Below are 17,291 nucleotides of genomic sequence, written 5' to 3'. Positions count from 1 at the left end.
TTTAAATAGTATTTTTACAGTGTAAAAGTGAATGTAAGATTTTTTTCTTCCTCCAGCATCTCACAGTTTAAAATTGCTTGTCTTGTAATTAGAAAACAGTGCCATATCTGCAGTCATAAAATTGGCTTCCTGCAAATTTTCTTTGTCTTGTTGCTTCAGAAGTATTTAGAGTAAAACAATTAAGGAAATATCTAGAGTAAAAAAGTATGCTGGTAAACAGCTACTGGTAAGAAAGTGCTAATTTAGACATTTCTCCTCTTTGAAGAAAAAAACCACTATAGTATACATATTTAGGGACATACCTAGGATAGCAATTTAGCAGCTTTTAGCAATGTAGCTCTGGGCTGTTTCATCCTTACAGCGCAGGTAATTAAGTTGATAATCCAACACAGCTTCCCCTACTGACCTTTCAGAATCGGAGTGTTTTGCTGCATTAACAAATTAACTTCTAATCAGTGGCTTTTCCAGTAAATATGGTCTTCGTATAATTCAAATATACTTGCTTGTCCCATTTTGGTGACACATATTTACATCAACATTAACAGTGGAGCTCTGGCAAAGGACAAATAACTGTTACCTCTTGGTGGGCCTCCATCTCAGCGACTCCTCCCTGCCCTTTGCCTATGCTCTTTTCAGTGCTTCAGACCACTGGTTGTTTAAGCTGTGCTGTCTCCCTGTCCCTCTGTTATTGAAAGAACACACTGCTCTTGGTGTGGAGATTTGTCTTATTGTTCTTCTCGGAACTCTTTAATGTTTCAAAAATTAGTATGTGCTGTGATAAGTGCAAGACTTGGTGCAGTGGCTGTACTGTGGCCAGTGAGGGTCATGCAAGGTGAAGGTATTGCTAACTGTAAACTTTTCCCAGTACTCCGCCATGACGACTTGCAGCATGCTGGCTCTTGTAACAGAATTGTCACTTTCTGATCTTTACTCTCTTTACTGTCTAACAACTTATGTAGTAGGTAATTAAGGAACCCTCTCACACGCTTCCTCAGACATATTTTTCTTTCTATGTCTGGGGGGGGGTGGGGGGGGGAAGCAAAATTGAGCTGTACGTGTCCCTGCAGTGCCTATAATCAATGCATTGGCTGTCTCTCTACAGGGCAGTCCTCATCACTGCATTGTCTGTCTGTCCTTTTGTGCCTTTGTCACACTTCTTTTCACAAACTTTGATAATACTGCCACTGCTTTATCAGTTAATACTGTTGATGCTGCAGTCTTGCAGTGCTTCCTGAAAAGTTACCCTGTTTTTTGCCATGGAGGGAGAAACCGATCAGATTTGTTCAGTGATATGAACTAATACTGAAGAAATAATATCAACTTCTTGGTACAATATGAAGTGATGACTTTCAATTCTTACATCAATCAAAACATTTTTGTCCAGAATTTTAAAAGTCATGGAAAATAAGTGGTGCTCAGGACACTGCTAGCTGGGAGGTTACTTGAAAATCCCACCTAAGAGAATTCTGTGATGCAGAAATGTTCATAATTTTCAGGTAACTAAAGTGAAAAAAAGCAAACTGAAGCATACATAGAGAAGGCATTAGGGAGAAAAAAAGAAAAAGAAAGAAAGAATAATAGCGTATTGTTTTCCTGCTTCATCAAATAGTTTGTCTAAGTAGCTGTGTCATAAGTGAGTGCCTTTAACATCACTAGAAAAGTGCAAATTTCAAATTTTTTCAATTGTTTCATTGTGATTCTGAAACAGAATGGAAAATAAGTATGGTATGTCACATAACAAGAGTTAAATATACTTTAAGATTATGCTCTCAACCTGAGCAGGTAAAGTGGGGAAATACTCAGTGCTACAACTCAACGTCTGTGATGGAATTGCATAATAAGAGATGCGAAGAAAAACTAGGCAGAAGGGCTAACAGTAACCACCTCAGCTCACCAGCAGGTCGTTTCTCTCCATTTTCCTTTGATTTGGTGCTTACTTTCTTGGAATATATAGTTGGAAGCTATCACATGGAAAGATTTTGGCCTCAGCTCTCCATGACAAGTGCCATTTTTTCCCCGCCCACCTCAAAAATCTGAGCTGAGTGAATGTGTACAATCTGGCACTCCTCCTGGCACATGAGTAAGGCTGAATAAACCCATTGGTGCAAATTGTAAGTTAATGGGAAAGCGTGATGAGATGCAAGAAGAGCATGAAAATGGTCTGAAAAAGAGTAGGCTGTGACACAGCACGAGGGTAGCAGAATGAGAATGTGTGTCACTTTGGAATAAAGACTATGCTAATAAGAAGTTAAAAACTGCTGAAATATGAATCTGGAATCTTTTTTTGAGAGAAATTCAGTAATTTGTGTAAGCTTTCTTTTTCTGTCTGAAGAGCCCAACTCCTGCTGCCAGTTGCTGTTCCCTCTGTTGGGTTGACAGGCTTTTGTCCGCAGGATGCAGTGCCATGTGCTGCGGGCAGCAGCACGGCCTGTTGTCTGCTGGAGCAGGCATTTGAAGGAGTTCCTGCCACTCCTCACTGCAGGCTCTACTTTTCACTTTCAGTACTAATATGTGTATTGAAGATACTGCAGAAAAGGCATTAACTTTGATTTTGTTCTCAATATCAAAGTTGTACTTTAGGATGATTTTATTTAGAATCTCATTAATTATCAGTGGGCTCCTTGTCTAACAGAGCATACCTTAAGATACCATCTGTGTGAGGAGACTCATGCTGCTGGCTCAGTCAAAAGCAGCTCAATTGGAATAGCTCCAGCACAGTTACAAAGCAGTAAGTTGGCCAACTGCTAATTTTAAAAGCGAGAGACCAAAATAAGCACCACTGCTCCTGCCTTTGCTAGAACTGTTGGTGATGCAGGGATTTGCTTTCTTTACTATAACAGTGCACTCTTTTGCTGTAGGCAATTCATTTAAACCTCGGTCCACTACAGTACGTAACCATGTGTTCATCTGTTTATGAGAGGTTTAATTGACCTACAGTGTTCCCTCATGCTTTTAAATGTCTTTGCTGGTTTGAGGCCTGTAGAGTGTAAGCACTAAAATCTCTCTTGGGATTTTAATGTAAGCTATTTTGAAAATCCTGCTTTGCAGCATTCTTTTCATTTGTCCGTAGAACACGTGGACCTGTAGCTTAGAATCCTTCTTAAGCATCTGTGTTGTCTCAGGTGAATTTTGGATGATCTGGCATGGAGTGTTGATTGTACTACCTTTAGTTTAGCACAACCAATGTCAGTATCTATAGCTTCCTTTTCTGATGCGGCACTTTGAAGGTCAGGAGATATCTCTGTTTTGAAAATGATTGCATGTTGTACAGTGAGTATGAAGTTAGATAAATCATGTCATCCACTCCAACTGCTTTTGCCACAAAATAAGAGGTGTTTTCATGTAGTGACTATTTAATTTACCTATGACTTAAGTTTCCACTTTGATACAGCAGCAAAGACTCCGTCCGCCTCGGCCACCGCCTCCAAAGATACAGCGTTCAACTAGGCCCGTGAGTAGCTGGGAGTTTTGTTTCACTGCCACAGCTTAACACTGCCTGAATTGCTCTACTAGTAGTATTACTAAACCTTGGTAGTTTGGGTTGTCAAACAAGCAATGTGTGAATTATGCACCTAAACTCCCTTCTTCTCTGCTGCGGCACAGCCCTGGGATCTGCATTTATTCTGCTTTTCTTTGACGAGTTCTGCAGCTTTCAGTCAGTTCTGCAGGTAACTGATGCTGCTATTGCAATATTTGTTTTACTTTTGTGGTGATTTCTTGAACAAAAAGTCTTGCTAGGCTGGGATAAGTTTTTAGCCAGTGAGTTTTTGAAGACTTGCACTAAACTAAAATACAAAAGGAAGCAGAAGTCTGAAGAGATTCAACAAGTTCTGCTTTAAATTAATTTGAGACACTTTATTTTTCACCATGGAATAGATGAGTGAATATATATAAAAAAGCAAAGTCTCTATTTGGACAGTGGAATATTAATACCATATTATGGATGATATACATCTATACTTCATGTTCATGTAACATTACCTGGAATGAAAAACGTTGGCCTAAGAAATGAGTCTTCTTCAGAAGAACTGCACGGAAATTGCTCTCAGTGTAACTCCTGTGTTAGGATGGGATACCTTATCTAAGCATTTTTCATTCAAAGCTCTACTGCAGTCTGATTATTAAATGTAAACTATACCAGATGCCCCTGAGGATGGAAACTGTACTGGGTCTGTTTCAGTGACTTCTTCATACAGGAAAGTGACATCAGTTTAGAGGGGTGTTGTTTTTGCAGCAGTCTTGAAAGATATTTGTTTCTATTCAGGCCTTCTGCTTTATGAATGTAATTTCACCAATAAACAGAAAGACCTTACTCCTTGCTTCCTTAACAGGAAGGTGTGTAAGAAAAACAGATGCAAGTTTTCAAATCTAATCTTGCTAAAACTTGTTACAAATGTGCAGTTTTGGATGAGCAGGCAACTGGTTAACAAGTGCACCTGGGTGTGTGTGAACTTTTGATCTTTGATATGCATGTTCCTATGTTACATTTCAGTAGCATGTTTTTCTTTTCCCCTCTCTTTTAACTCTGGGTGTTCAGCTTAACAGTCACTGTTATGGATTTGTGCACTGAAGATTTCTGTTTTCTGTGTTTAAAAGGTAGCATTGACTGTGCTTGTGTGTGTTCTCTGGAACATAACCTGTACGGCAGGCCCTCCTGGATTCGTTACACTGGGAACAAACTTTCCGTGGTACAAAGGGGTTCCCATACTGCTTCTTGGTCCTCTTGCTTTGTGCTTGGCAGGGGAAGCCCCATGAGGGCTCACTGCAGTTTCTCTGTACTGAGGTTGCTGAGCAGTATTGTTCAGATTGAGTAATTTATTACATGAAAGTCTTGCTAAGACTGTTTAATGTTATTGTAGTGTGTTAATAGTCCTCGCTATGATGTGTTTGTGTCAACTATCTTTGCTCCCAATGTCATTGATAAAAGGTTGGAAATGTAATAAAAGCTCCTGTTGCATTCATCTTGCTGTGTCAGTAAGTGGAACAGAAATTCGTCAGTTGTCAAGAGGAAATTCAGGATAAATGTAGATTATTATAATAGCTCCCAAAACTATGCTTCTACCAAATGTATGTAAATTTGTTGTTGTTCTGAACTGTTATTTGGCTTTTAATAGATGAAACACATTTTTTGTGTGTAAATATTCTTTTGTGCAGGCTGATTTTTCCCTCTTAGAATATTGGCATATATTGCAGAGGTGGGTATCAGCAAGTAATTCATCCTGACCTTTTACAGGAAGGCCTGAATGAGAGGCCAGCTCTCTCTGCTCCTCCGACCAAGTCAACATAATGGCAGAATTGCTGAGAAGTTGTTTTCAGGCTGTATCTGTTACAAGAAGGAATTTGTGGGAATTAGTCCTTGCAGTGTGAGTCATTACTAATAGTGAGAACAAAAACACAAACCAAAGAAGGTTAAAGAAGCAGAACAGATATGTTTTTTACATTCTGTTGTTTTGGAAATGAATTGTAGTGATGTTGTGAGAGGGTGATTGTTTGTAATTAATAGAGATCTGTTAGAATTAATAGGAGCTGATTGGAAACTTCATTCAATTAGCAAAAGTTGTAATATGATAATTATTCATAAAGTTGATAGGGACAGTAATAAGCACATTTAATCCTGTACTGAATATTTACCTTTATTCTCTAGTCCCTGTGCTCATGTAATTGGATTTCTTTCCTACCTTTGCATTTGATATGCATTTAACCCTGCCTATTTGGCTAAAAATCCAGAGAGGAATTGGCTCGATTCCTGATTTTTCCTAGCAGTCCCTCATGAACAATACTCTAAATCCTACTTAGCATGTCACCCTATGCTTTACTGGTCTGGTGACCCCCTGGAGCCATCCAAAATTCTCATCTCTTTTGCTCATCACAATTGCTCCCCCAGGATATCAACCGAAAGGTGAAAGTGTTCACAGCATGATGACAAGCCAGTGTTACACACCATATTTCAGCTTAAATTTAATTAAACAAGTTTCTTTCTTCCTCTTTTTTTCTCCTCCTTGTTCTCCCCCTCCATCCAGTTCGTCTTGCTTCTCTCCCCCCCACCCTTGCACACTCTTTCTCTTGCTCACTCTCTCTGTTTTATCAGCCCTAATGAAGCAGTATTCCTCATCGATCCTGCTGATTGCCAGCCCATTCCTTTTGTTTGTTGGCACCGAGCCATTCAGCCGCACTCTGACAGCTCAGCTCGTCTAATTAGCTCTGTTGTTCTTTTCCCCATGTTTCACCACGTTGCAAGTTCAGTTGAAGTTGCCACAAACTTAATCCTTCCATAAATTCACGTTCTTAAGCTGTCTTTATTGAAGAGAGGAAAGGCCTTGTGTGGGGACAGATCTTCAAGACCTTAACATCTGACCTTTGTATAAACTCTTTTTCCTGAGAAACTGTGGCAATACATCTCTGGATTTCTTCATCATATCTGCTCTACACCTTTTTCTTTGAAATGAAAATTCAATACAATGATCTTGCTGTTGAGTTCTGCATGCCATTGTGCAGCATAGAAACAGTGCTCACAGCTTAGCAGCTTTTTCCTGTCAAGAGAACCTGAACTAAATGTTCTTAAAAGCATTAAAAAAAAAAACCAAACAACAAAACCCAACCGAGCAAACGAAAACAAACAAAACCAAAAAGCTCAGAGATGGGGGCACAACCAGTGCTGCCATTGCAAACAAGTTCATCAGTCATCTGAAGGGTACTTGGATTGTAGGCCTGTAACACCTTTTATATTTGGCTGTTAAAGAGGTCACAGGCCTAAGAGGGCAGAAGTTGAGTTGTGTTCCTTACCTTGTTGAGGGCTTTGGAGATTCCTGTTGGTTAACATTCAGCAGAACCAGCAAGTCAGACTGCATTCCAGGTTGGGTACTTCTTTAAAGGAAAAAAAAAAAAAAAAAGCAAAAAAGTGGGAAGTTGGCTGTACACCCTGGTCCTGCAATTTTTCATTCCTGCATTTGGCTCAGAGGAATAAATTCACCAACAGGATTACTCATTAGTATAGGTAGGCACGTGTGTAAATTTTGCCCATTTAGTGATCAGCTGTGCTTATTCCTTTCCTTGAAGTTTAGCTTGTTTGCTTATGGAGTTCACGTGGGTAAATTCAACTTGATTTCTGAACATCAGAAGATAATGGAGATGTTATGTGCAATTCAGCTGGCAGCAACATCACCTTCCACAGAAAACCTTTGAGTGTTATTGCAGACAACAAAAGATACACTAATATAACCTCAGTGATGTCAGTGATAATGTGTCTGTGAAGGTGTTCTGATCAGCTACCGGAAAGAACCATATTTGTTAAGAAAAATAGTATTTTTTCATTTACAATATTTACTCTTAAGTACAGTTTTTTTCAGTGCTCTCTTTTACAGAATTATTCACTTGAGGAGCTGGCTTCCTATGAACAGGCGCACAAAAGGATTAGGATGTCAGAACTGAACAACAATATCCATATAGTGTGCAATGCAGGCCTTTCCAGTTTCACTCTGTCAACTCATCTTTCAGATGAAGCTTACATTTAGAAAACCTGTTTATCAGAAAATTGCCCTGTTCTAAACAGGACAGTTGAGCAAATTTTCACTGACTGGCTAATGGTCAGTAGCAAGCATATAATGTCGTTTGCAACTCAAAACGTGGGTTTTTGCCCTTTAGCAAATTGTGGGACTGCGTAGTTTACATCCAAACCAATGGATTTGTAACATTGTTGAAGCATAAAAGTTAAAACTGACTGTGAGTGTAAGATACCTTTAAGATGATGGTAATTATGCATATGTTGCCATTTATATCTGTTGCATGACCAGCTCTTGAAGTATCTGATGAAGTGTGTCTGTGTATGTGTATGCAATAGGTTCGTCCTCCAAGACCTCATGTTGTTAAGAGACCCAAGAGCAACATTGCTGTGGAAGGACGAAGGACTTCCATTTCCAGTCCGGAACAGTAAGTACTTTGCAGCTCTGCTGCTCTGCTTCTCTCCAGTTGCGTTAATGTTAGCAGACTGTATATTCAAAATTAAAAAAGAGAAAAAAAGAACTACAAATCCTCAGTGATCTACAGCTCAAAGTTCAACATTTTTAGAGCAATTTAGAGGAGCAGTGAGAAAGCATGCCCTGGCACTTTCCAGATATCCAGCATGGTGACAGTACACTCTTGGTGCAGGAAATCACACTGGACCTCGACTCAGGGTGACAGGACAGTTGCACTGATCTGAACTGTCACAGAGATTTCCTCGTCAGTCATCTCCTCACTGCAGCACAAATTGCATATCTCATAGCCACTTGGAATTACCTGCTTACGTTCCAGTCTGTGGTGGCCTTATTCTAAGTAAAGTGAAATGCTTTAGCTGATGCCCAAGATTCTAGGGTATTTGTTGTATCTGAAGAGAAGAAAATCCCATAAAAAGAAAAGTGGTTTGTTTCTTTAAGCACTCCTTTTCCCAGATGGGTACCACTGCTAGCACCGCTGTTCATAAGGAAAGAGAGTTGGAGGTTGGGTATTTTCCCCTTTCCAAATTATATGCTTGGAGCTTCTTTTCCCAGTCATTTTAGAATGGAGTGGAATTCTGACTTTTGGCTAGAAATGAATGGTAACTTTAAATTCTACAGCTTCATTTATTCATTTTATAGTGGAATTTGGTTGCCCTCTTGTGGAGTAGATTGCAAATCCTGTCAAAGGGGGGATATGGGGAGGTGGCTGTCTGTACAAAAATTATTGGAATTTTTATAAAGTTTTTTCCTTAATATTTAATATGACTCACTGCATGGTTGATGTACCAGGTGGAAGATAATGGAGTCAGTTTAATCACTGTGTATGTTTCTCATGAACTACTATGCGTGTTTTGATTCAGAAGCTGCTCAATGATATTCCATTGTGGCTTCCTGATAACATTTATTTTCAGCTCCTGCAGTGTCTGATTGAAAATAAAGAAGTATGAATGACAGGCATAATATTTACGCTAATGCTAGTAATATGTTAAATTACAAATATTATTTTTCTTGATTTTAATTGATAGCTGTTAATTTTAGTGAGTCTGTACATTTCAGCTGCTTTCACACATTTTATATATTTTTTGGGTGGAGATTATTGGTGGTAATCTACCAAAGATAATGATGGTTCTCTGTAGATGTAAAGCTGATGTATTTTTCTCTATGATCATTTTAGTACTGAGAGATTTTTCCATCTTAGCGATGTGAAAGAAAACCAAGTAATGTTCCTAGAACCTCTGGCATTTGCTGTGCAGTACCAAGACTTGGACTTTTCCTTGCCTGCCCCAGCTTCAATATTTTCTAGTTCAAATTCAGTGGCTCAGCAGCTACTGATGTGTTTTCATCCTTTCCTTTCATCAACTTCAGGTGGCAAAACAAATGTGTACAGAACTCCTTCCAGACAGTTATTTGTAGAATATTACAGCCAACCAGATATCCTGTAATGTGCGTGGTTAGTTTTAATACAAACAAGTTAGAAAGGCAGGAGGATAAGAACTATGATTTGGGATGTACAAGTGGGGGAAATGTAACCTTCAGGGCACTGACAGATACAGATCTTCAGCGCAGAAGGAAATATATGAGACTTGGAATTTCTGCAGTTGGCGAAACCACAAGCCAGCCTGAATTTGTTGTGATGGCAGAAATATCTGCAAGATCATGCAGGTGGCTCGCAGTGCCTTGGAGACAGGGAAAGGAGCACTGATCGACCTTCTTCCTGGCTATTTACCTCAAAATGGTATTTTGAATAAACAAAAGGTAATTTTTAAAAAGTAATTAAATATTTATAATGACATTTTCCACAAACATTTTTTCTATCCCTTTACAAAATAATTTTCATTTATTGTTCTAAACTAAAAATATAACACCAGTTCTATCTTTAAAGAACATGCATTATTTTTCTCCCTCTTGGATCAGACTGTAATGAATGAAAACACTACAATTTCTATTTTTGCTGTTGTAACTTGGTAGCATTCAAGTGCTCATACTGTAGATCAGAGGAGATTCCGTGAAAGCCGCGGCAGCACTGAGAGTGCTTTTTCTTGACCTGAACTTAACCAAAATATTTAGCTTAATTGCATTGGTTCCAAAGCTAATTATTAGCCAGTTATGATCAGGAGCTCGTATGGAGGCTCTGCTTGTAAGGAGAAGCATCTGCTCCAGAGAAATTTCTTTTTTATAAACTAGCTTTACATTTTTGTCTTGAACTGATTGATGATGTGAAAGCTTCAGAGCCGTTTCCCAGGCTGTGGTCACCACTCAGACTTGGGCTTGCATCCTGCTCCTGGCTGCTGGGACGGCGTCCCGGCGCTGTGGCACAGATCACAGGCAAGTTGGTTTCAGTGCAGCTTCCTTTCCTTCCATGACGGTGCCTGTTATTTCTGAACAGTCAGCCAGCACGTAGATGTCCTTTCAGCTGTTAGATTTATTAATGCATTTCGTACAATATTAAGAATTTTGTATCTTAAGTTATAGGAGTCAGTTTTTTAAATCTGTGCAAAAGAATATTATTGTAAGAATGCAGGTGCTCATTTTCTAACCAGTCTTCCATTAAAACTCGGGAGGGTGGGAGTCTTGTTAAACCTTCATATTTAGAGGAGCTGGTGGAAGAGTTATTTTTTTTCCCATTACAATTTTCAGTGAGTTTCTTTCCATTTCAATAGAAACGTGGCATTTTTGTTTTGTTTTGCAATCAGATAAAAAAAGCAAGGCTTGTGATGTACAAAGATTCTTCCAAATTGCCATTAAACCTAAAATGCATTGTTTAAAAAAATATTATTAAGCAGGAAGAACCTGAGAGCTCAGAAAACATAGGGTTGCCATTTGAGGCAATACTAAACGTGTGGACACATCTCCTTAAGCACAAATTAGGTGTTCACAGAAACAAGGTGTTGCGTTTTTTTACAGATAAGCAGTTTTTCAAGAGCTCTCTTTTACACCACAGCAAGATTACCCATTAAGTTCAGAATAGGCTTCCAGAGAGCTCTAGGATCTGTTCTCTAAGTACTGGCTTACTGAGGAGCTGGCATCTAGGGCATGCAGAGTGGGAGGAAATTAAAATAGGAAATCAGAGGGTCAGGCTCACAATTAACAGCATGTCAAAAGGGTCTTGGGCTGGCTAAACCCGTGTCAGTGCTGCAGCAGTTCATTATGACTTTCCAGAACTCCTGTAGGACTTAGAGAAGCTAATGGTTTTCTCTTATATCGTATGAATGAAATTAGACTGCAGTGCAATAGTAGGTTATTACACTGAATTTAGCATGAAGTCAGCATGACGGCTGTGTTAAATGATACAGGCTCATAAAGCCCATTAACTTCCAGTTGATGTAACCAGGCTCTCGGAGCTCTGCCACACAGAATTTGTGTACTGTAAAGCTTTTTAAGGCATCACTTCAAGCAAGGGTCTCTGCTTAGGAAAAAGCTACACCCGCAAGTAGTCATTTGAGCAAGGTTGGCTGGAATCCAAAGGACAGTCCTGTAGACTATAGCAGATAGATTGGTTGCATGGCTTTGATTCTTCTGCCACAAGAAAATTGATTTATAAAAAGTTACATTCAATAAAGGTGGTGCCAAGAACGCAGATGGCCCAGCAAAAGGACAGCAAGTGGGGAAGATGCACACTGAGAGCAGCCGTGCTCTTTGTACGTGGCCAAGCAAAAACCTTTGGGAGCCTTCCCAGATTCCTTCCTGTCTCTCCCACTTTTCCTGTAGGATATTTTGCAGGAAACAGTTCTGGTGCTTATTTCTGCCATCTACCTACCAAATGTGTGCAGCTTGCCTTTGTAAAGAGATACGGCTATGATATCTGTAGGGGAAATTGGTGAACGCGTACTTATTATTGAGAAATAGGATGAAAATGTGAGATGGCTTTGTAGAATCTTGCATCTTAGATCTGTCAGAGCAGGCAGAGGTGTCATCCAGCTTGTTCCCACTTTAAATCCTTTGTTCCTTTTTTTAACTTTGTGGAAATTGCATAGAAAGTTGAGTCAAACTCTGAGGCAGTTACCTGCCCTGACTGCTCCCTGTGATCACACAGTGATTTCTGTTATCTGATTGGTTTACTCATAATTTTTTAATACTTAAAAATATGCTTTATGCTAATATTTTAATTTTTCTTGGACTGTTCTGCTTCTGTGAAGATTCATAGTATGCAAAGTGTCACTTTAAAAAATAAAATACTTTACTGTTCCTGTCAGCTCACACTCAGGTGTGCTGAATATGCAGGAAGGAATTCCAGGGACAGGTCTGTGCTTTGTTCGTAGTGAAGAGTTATGGGGCAATCCCCTCAGTCCCAAATCTCTTATTTCATACTGGCAAGAAAAAAACCAATGCATCCAAAACCCTCATTCTTTTCATTTTACTGTCTAAGAGGGACAAATTCCTTAATTCCCTGGAGTAGTGGCACAGGTATTCTTTAAAATATAAAGTATAAATCCTTCCTCAAATTTGGGAAGTCCTTTTCAGGGGAACAATGGCATCAAGACCGACATTACTCCATTGTATCATCATCTCTGTAATCAGGAAAAAGCAAACAGTTGATAAAATACACAAATTTTTTTTTTTCTGAACTACCTTTTAAAATTATTACAGAGTTCTCCTTATTAATGTCCAAATCCTGTACTCACATTTTCAGTATGTATTTTTTCTATCTCAAGTACATTTAGGTGTCAATTAAATTTGAAATATCTACATTTGTCAGCATTTCATTTTTGGCCAGTGTGATGTGCTGCTGATTTGTCCATGCATCCTGACACATGAAAAAAGCTCCTGAGATGCAGATCTTCCTCATTAAAAAAGAAACCCATACTATCATAATGGTACGCAGAGCCATGGAGCGCATCCCCAGCTTTATTGCACTGTGTTTCTGACATGATATTTAAAAAGGAACAGCCACGGCTGTCAGTACTGTCATATGCTAGTGCTAACCGAAGACATGTTAAACTAAACATTAGAAAGAGATCAGCAAGTCATCTGCATGGTAACTCAGCTAAGAGATTAGGTAGGCAGGAGCTGGTGCAGTCATGTGGAGATGATGAGGGTTGTAGCTGTGACGGACACATCCTTTCTTCCCTCTAAGGCTGCAGCAGCGCCTGCCTTGTAGCCGGGCTTGCTGTGACCTGCCTTTCAGAGACAGCTCTTTGTGTATGAAATCCTAGCAAGTGGTGGGTGGCAGACTGCAGGAGAGTTGGCGAATTGGGTTAATGAGGGAATCGGTACTTTTTTTGGATTCCACTGCCTCAAGCTAATGAAAAATTTAAACTTGGACGATTTTAAACTGTTCATCCCTTATCTGTGGCCACAATCTGTTTCAGAGAACGCTGACGCTGAAGCTGAAGCGCTTTCTTTTTTCTAATTAGGAGATCCCACTTTCAGGAGTCTTGCAACAGCAACAAAAGCCTGCATGTTATCTTACAATGAATGTGATCCTGTTGCACTGGCCTGCGCCGAGGGGCAAATGATGAATTAGCAAAAGAGATCTTATTTCTTCAGAGCTCGTTTTGTGCATACACACACAGACACAACACGTTTGAATTTGGCGTGGTCTGAAGGCAAACAAAAGGGATCAGAGGCGGTGCTGCGAGGGCAGCGGCACCTGAGATCTGCTGCGTGCCATCGCCAGGCGTACGGCCTGGCAAAGATGTGTGGGCAGTCAGCATCGCTCCTGATTTCCAGAAAACAATTCTAGATTTGCTTGAGTCGTATTAAATGTTACTGTACTTCGCAAAGAGAAAAAGCTCTGTGTGTGTATATAAGTTCAAAAAAAAATCTGTAAGATTCTAATATAAATCGATATACTCTTTAAGCATCTTTGCTTTCTAAAACTCTTTTAGATAATTATTTTTTTTATGCAAGTTGAAGCCTTTGGATAGCAGTCTCCCTTTTAGCAAAAAAAAAAATTAAAAAAAGTTTAAAAAATGGCCATTTTTTCCTAATGCAGTGGCAGCTCCCTCTCTTTCCCTGGATGCCTATTATAGCATGAGAGGAAAAGAACAGCTATGCAACAGCTTTAATTGGAGTACCACAGACTATGATTTAACACTATCAGCTGCATCTGCTGCCACCGCTATTTTAGACTTTTTATTAATTAGCTCTGACCTGATTGTGAGTAACATTTATTCACGGTGGCAGTTTGGGTCCCCTTGAGCTGTCACTCACAGTGTCCAACTTCTCTTTTTCTGACCTAATGTTTGGGACTGTTTCTCAGAACAGTTACATAGTTATTTAACAATTAGACCAAAGAACTAAGAAACACTGAAGGCTGATTATGAATGCGGGAGCAACTGTATCTGTACTATAAAAGTAACAGATCAAATTCCTTTTCTTCCTGGCTTTTGGTCCTCTTCTGCAGTGTATTCTCTTCTTATCTGTGGTGTACGTAGCTGTGAGGTATGTTACCACTGTTCTGTTGCTTATGGGGTCGTGACCTATCCTTTGTTCCCCACGATGAGCCTGATGCTGCTTACATTGAAGTAACAAACTTTATTGCAGACCTCAGTATTAGCAAAACTAAGCTCCCATCTCAGTTGTCAGTCATGATGTACGTTTTGATTCAGTACAATAGCTGGGATTTTCTCAGTGATATGTGACTGACAAAATGCGGGCAGAATTGTGGATTTCTGTATTGGTTCTATTGCAACAGGGATGTGATTGCAGGTCTTAGCACCCTACCCTACTAGATAACCCTAGAAAACCCAAGGTTTTTAGAAGAGTTTTATTTTCTGCCTAGACAGTACAGCTCAACACATGTCTGCAGAGCTCTTTGCAGTGGCACTCAGTCACGTTCAGAAATTACTTACAGCCTATGAATCACTTGGTTTTCTCTCTCCTCTGCAGCTTGCAATGTGACAACTTGATAACTTCCTTTTCTCTCCCTGTTTCCCTCAGCCTTGTAAAGCCTATGCGACACTATACAGTCTTCCTCTCTGAGGACTCTTCTGATGATGAATTTCAGCAGGAAGAGGATCCTGTATCTGGCTTCTCTGAAAACTTTTTCTTCTCTGCTCCTTTTGAATGGTCTATCCTTTATTCTTTCATTGTATTAATTCAGTCTTTAAACAATGGTTTTTGCATTGGTCAGGGTGCCTGCTTCTTGCAATTTTGGAAATAATCTTGCAATCTTTGTACAACACTTGATGAATGTTCTGCATTTCTCCTGCTTGCTTTCATATTTAAAGGCATGCAAAAATATGCTTCTGCATGAAACACTATGCAGTAATGCACAGTTTATTGCGTTACGTTCGAGTTGAGCTCTGTAGGAGGTTCCTTCCACTTGCCCTTTGTTCCAATGTGCTGCTTGTGTTCCTGTCCAAACCTTCTGCCACTCTTCCTCGTGCAGCGCTAACTGTGCTGTTTGGATTGTCCTGTGAGCTTTATTTCAGCGCAGCCATCAGTTGTTCCAGTTCCAGTTGTGTGCTCCCTCAGGTACTGGTTCCTCGGTGACTCAGAGCAGTCACCATGCAGAGGTCCTACGAGGGTTTTGAGTACAACCTGACATAGAATTATACAAGAAATAGCAAGCTGTTTGTTGGGTTTGTGTGCAGGGTTCTTCAGTGTTTCAGTAATTTTGCAGTGTGATTTCATGCTTAGCAGATGAGCATGTAGAATGTGAGAGATTAAAGATGCAATCAAGATTTGCAAGATCATTGTTTTCCTGAGGAGTGCCCCATCAGCTGTCTGGTTACTTACATTATTACATTCATGTGTTGCTAGCTGATTGCCTACTACTTATTTGTTGATGAAGGAAGTAAGGACTTTATAAATTTGTGTGATAAGGGTGTGTTATCATAAAATACGGAAAGAAGAGGAGGGTTCTTCCATATTATCCTTGGCTTTGGAGGTCTCACAAATAGTTTCTTTTAATTGAAACCTTGTTGAAATGCCATGGTAAAATTGGCTGCCAGTCAAATCACTGCAGATAAGTGTGTCACTTCTTGTTATTAATTGGATGTGCATTATGCTGCTGTTCTCTGTACACAGAACCTATATGCAAATCTGCTGTTGTTCATTTCTTTTTGCTGAGGCATGTACAAGAAAAGCATCTTGCTAACTCGGCCTTGGCTGTAAATGTAAAATAGGTGTCTCCATAATGGATTGTGGTGTTTCTTGATAACATGACACCAGTACAAACATTGGAACTCTGCACAGTGTTCCCAATTATTGCAGGAAAACACTGAATTATGTTTTGTGCTGAGTTAGCTTGAAACTGGGAATGTAAGTGGCTGCAGAACACCAGCACTTTGTGGTGTGCTTGCTCTGACTTCCTGTGTGCAAGGCCTGAGCACAAGAAAGCCATCTGCCTGAGTGGGAAGGGCCAGGCTGTCACAGCAGAGAGCTGGCATCCATCTATTCCTGCTTTGGGAGACTTGGCTTATCAGTCTGTCTGTAAGTGCATCACCACAGCTTTCCTCCAAGTACTTCCATCTTCCATTTTTTTTCTTCTGAAAACTCCTTGAGTGCCAAAGTCATCTCTGTATGTCTGCCCTCAGTCATTTTGCTCACATGCCTGCTGTTCATGAGATGCTGTATGCTGCATTTTCCTACCCAAAAACAGTTTGTTTGAGCCATCCAGCTCCTTGGGAAATAGTTGTCTTTAAAAATAAGAGAAAGGCAGTCATTTGCAGCATGATTTTTGTTTTCCTCTCTTGTAGGCCTCAGCCGTACCGGGCTCTGAAAGAATCTGATAGTGCTGATGGGGAAGAGGCTGTCAGTCCAGAAAAGGCAAAAGAGCCTCTGCCTCCAAGCCCTCTCCTCTCCAGCAACGCTACAGAAATCAACCTCCTTGAAGACATTTTCCCTAACTTAGAGGTAGAAACGCAGCCTCAGACTCTCAGCCAGGCTAAGAGCCTGGAAGACCTGCGGACTCCAAAAGAAGAGGCAGATCAGCGATGCACGTTTGATTACCAGGTTTGGACAGAGTTCTGTATGCCCTGGGGCAACTTGCAAAGAACTAGGGTTGTCTGTCTTCCATTATTCCTTGAATAATATTTAGTTAGTATTGAGTAGGTGCATCCATTTGTCCATGTGTTTCAACGTTCCTTTCTGAATTAAGAAACTATTGAAATGAAACTCAGTTGTCAGATAGTGGCTTTTTTCATTAAAACATCAGTTGGACAATCTAGATTGCTGAAGACGAATATTCTTTGAAGAACTTCACTGAATATGTACAGCTGAGAAAGTGGCAAACTCTAACAGGAAAGAAAAGGATGTAATTTCTACCTTAAAGTAATATTTAATTTAGTGTTAGATCCAGATGTTTCATTTGACAGCTTTTGCTGTACAACAAGTGAAGTTTTTCCACTTCCGTACCCTAGATATAGATGT

General features: G+C 39.9%; 1 protein-coding gene across 10 annotated transcripts in view; it reads left to right on the top strand.

The window, feature by feature from the left end:
* DENND1A (DENN domain containing 1A) overlaps positions 1-17,291 on the top strand; it is a 172,560-nt gene that overhangs the window by 151,793 nt on the left and 3,476 nt on the right. For 4 of the 10 annotated variants that reach the window (XM_042830877.1, XM_042830874.1, XM_042830872.1 and 1 more), the window contains 3 exons: positions 3,392-3,451; positions 7,838-7,926; positions 16,619-16,874. In XM_042830877.1, coding sequence (XP_042686811.1) covers positions 3,392-3,451; positions 7,838-7,926; positions 16,619-16,874 — 405 coding nt within the window. The other 6 variants (XM_042830882.1, XM_042830873.1, XM_042830879.1 and 3 more) reach the window with 6 other exon arrangements.

This window comes from Centrocercus urophasianus, unplaced genomic scaffold (genome assembly GCF_019232065.1).
Source record: "Centrocercus urophasianus isolate 14NV4802_14NV808 unplaced genomic scaffold, USGS_Curo_1.0 seq_34, whole genome shotgun sequence".
NCBI classification, from domain to species: domain Eukaryota; kingdom Metazoa; phylum Chordata; class Aves; order Galliformes; family Phasianidae; genus Centrocercus; species Centrocercus urophasianus.
Note: the sequence above shows the minus strand (reverse complement) of the source record. Positions and strands in the feature narration are given on the sequence as shown.